This window comes from Cajanus cajan, chromosome 9 (genome assembly GCF_000230855.2).
Source record: "Cajanus cajan strain Asha chromosome 9, NIPB_CcT2T_4, whole genome shotgun sequence".
NCBI classification, from domain to species: Eukaryota; Viridiplantae; Streptophyta; class Magnoliopsida; order Fabales; family Fabaceae; genus Cajanus; species Cajanus cajan.
In genome coordinates, this window is record NC_138525.1 from 32,369,778 (window position 1) to 32,371,789 (window position 2,012).

The following is a 2,012-nucleotide window of genomic DNA, read 5'->3' on the forward strand; positions in this document are numbered from 1 at the left end:
ATACTCAAGAAGAGGGTTAAAACTGTGTGTGAAAGTCCCGAATGACGTCCCATTGACGTCATATTTATAGGGATGAGGCTCAATACGGACTCTGGGGGTCAATACGGTCTGTATTGAAGTTTTGAACTACAATACGGCCGTATTGAATTCAATACGGCCGTATTGAAGTTCAAAAACCTCAATACGGCCGTATTGAAGTTCAATGCAGCCGTATTGAAGTTCAGTGCAGCCGTATTGAATTCAATGCAGCCGTATTGAAGTTCAGTGCAGCCGTATTAAATTCAATGCAGCCGTATTGAAGTTCAGAAACTTCAATACGGCCGTATTGAGTTCAGTGCGGCCGTATTGTAGTTCAAAATGTGCAGTACGGCCGTACTGAACTCCAAGGAGGCCGTATTGAGCTCCAAACCTCCCACTTTCTTATTTTTGGCTACTCTAAGACCTCTAAACCTACAGATAGTCATCCTATGGTCTTCTGGGAGTCCTTCTGGCTGACTTTCCTTCGATCTTTGAGAGTCTTCGAGTCTTATTTCTGACCCGGACAATTTTAGGGGTCTACATTTATCACGCCTCAGGGCACGTTCTGCTACAAGGTAATGCCTTTTAGATTAAAAAATGCTTAGGCTACCTACCATTGGGCCATGGTAACTTTGTTCCATGATATGATCCATAAGGAGGTTGAATTCTACGTAGATGACATGATTGTAAAGTCAAAAAGCGAGTATGATCACCTCATCCATTTAAAGAAATTGTTTAGTCACCAACGAAAGTACCAATTGAAGTTGAATCTTGCCAAATGTACCTTCGTTGTTCGGTCTAGAAAACTCCTTAGATTCATCATTAGTGAAAAAGGGATAGAGGTAGACCCAAATAAGGTAAAAGCCATCATAGAAATGCCTTCCCCTAAGACAGAAAAGGAAGTTAGAGGTTTGTTGGGGAGGGTAAACTACACAGGCTGATTCATATCTTAGTTAACTGATACTTGTGCACCCATTTTCAAGCTACTCTAAAAGAACCATTCGACGAAATGGAATGAAGAATATCAACAGGCCTTCGATAGGATTAAATAATATTTGATAAATCCACCAGTTTTGGTACCTCCTATCGAGGGAAAACCTCTAATCGTGTATCTCACAATGCTTAAGGACTCCATGGGATGTGTGCTAGGACAAAAATATGACACTAAGAGCCAAGAAAAGGCCATATATTATCTGAGCAAGAAATTCACCAACTACAAAACACGATATTTTCCCTTCAAGAAAACCTATTGTGTTTTGATGTGGGTCGCCCAACGGCTAAGACAGTACATGCTAAGGCATACCACCTTGTTGGTATCTAGAATGAATCCCATCAAATATCTATTCGAGAAACCTATACTCACTAGAAAGGTTACCAGATGGCAAGTGTTATTATCCGAATATGTCATCATTTACATCACTCAAAAGGAAATCAAAGGCAGGGCCTTTACAAATTACCTAACACATGGGCTAACAAACGAATATCATTCGTTGCAAGACAAGTTCCTTGATGAAGAAGTCCTAGCCTTGGTCAATGAAAATGATGGACAAGCTGATGGCGCAACCTGGACCATGTTCTTTGACAATGCCTCAAATTTGATGGGACATGGGATAGACGCCATTCTAATGTCATCCCGAGGAAAGCACATTCTAGTGACAACAAGACTGGACTTTGATTGCACAAACAATATGACTGAATGTGAAGCTTTCATATTAGGTCTTCAGGTCACTCTTGACAATGTTATCACAAAACTAGAAGTCTATGACGATTCTACCTTGGTATTATACTAGTTGAAGGAAGAATGGGAGACTAGGGACTCGAAGTTGATCCTATATTGGGAATATTTCAAAATTCTAGTGCCACAATTCAAGTCTATCACTTTTTAACATACCCTAAGGGAAGGAAACCAATTGGTAGATGCTCTAGCTACACTATCCTCCATGTTCACTATAAAAGAGGAAAATGAAATGCCTGTCATCAGGATCTAACGTCAT

The 2,012-nt window shown here is 40.3% G+C and overlaps 1 protein-coding gene across 1 annotated transcript; it reads left to right on the plus strand.

Annotated features, from left to right (window-relative positions):
• The first annotated feature begins 1,340 nt into the window (after nt 1-1,340).
• LOC109794336 (uncharacterized) lies at nt 1,341-1,808 on the plus strand. The gene has a single exon (XM_020353789.1). It carries the CDS (start codon nt 1,341-1,343, stop codon nt 1,806-1,808), a length of 468 nt encoding a protein of 155 aa, XP_020209378.1.
• Nucleotides 1,809-2,012: the final 204 nt, after the last annotated feature.

Bases quoted from the DNA above. Each gene is read 5' to 3' on its own strand.
- LOC109794336 (XM_020353789.1), top strand. From the start codon at position 1,341: ATGAATCCCATCAAATATCTATTCGAGAAACCTATACTCACTAGAAAG.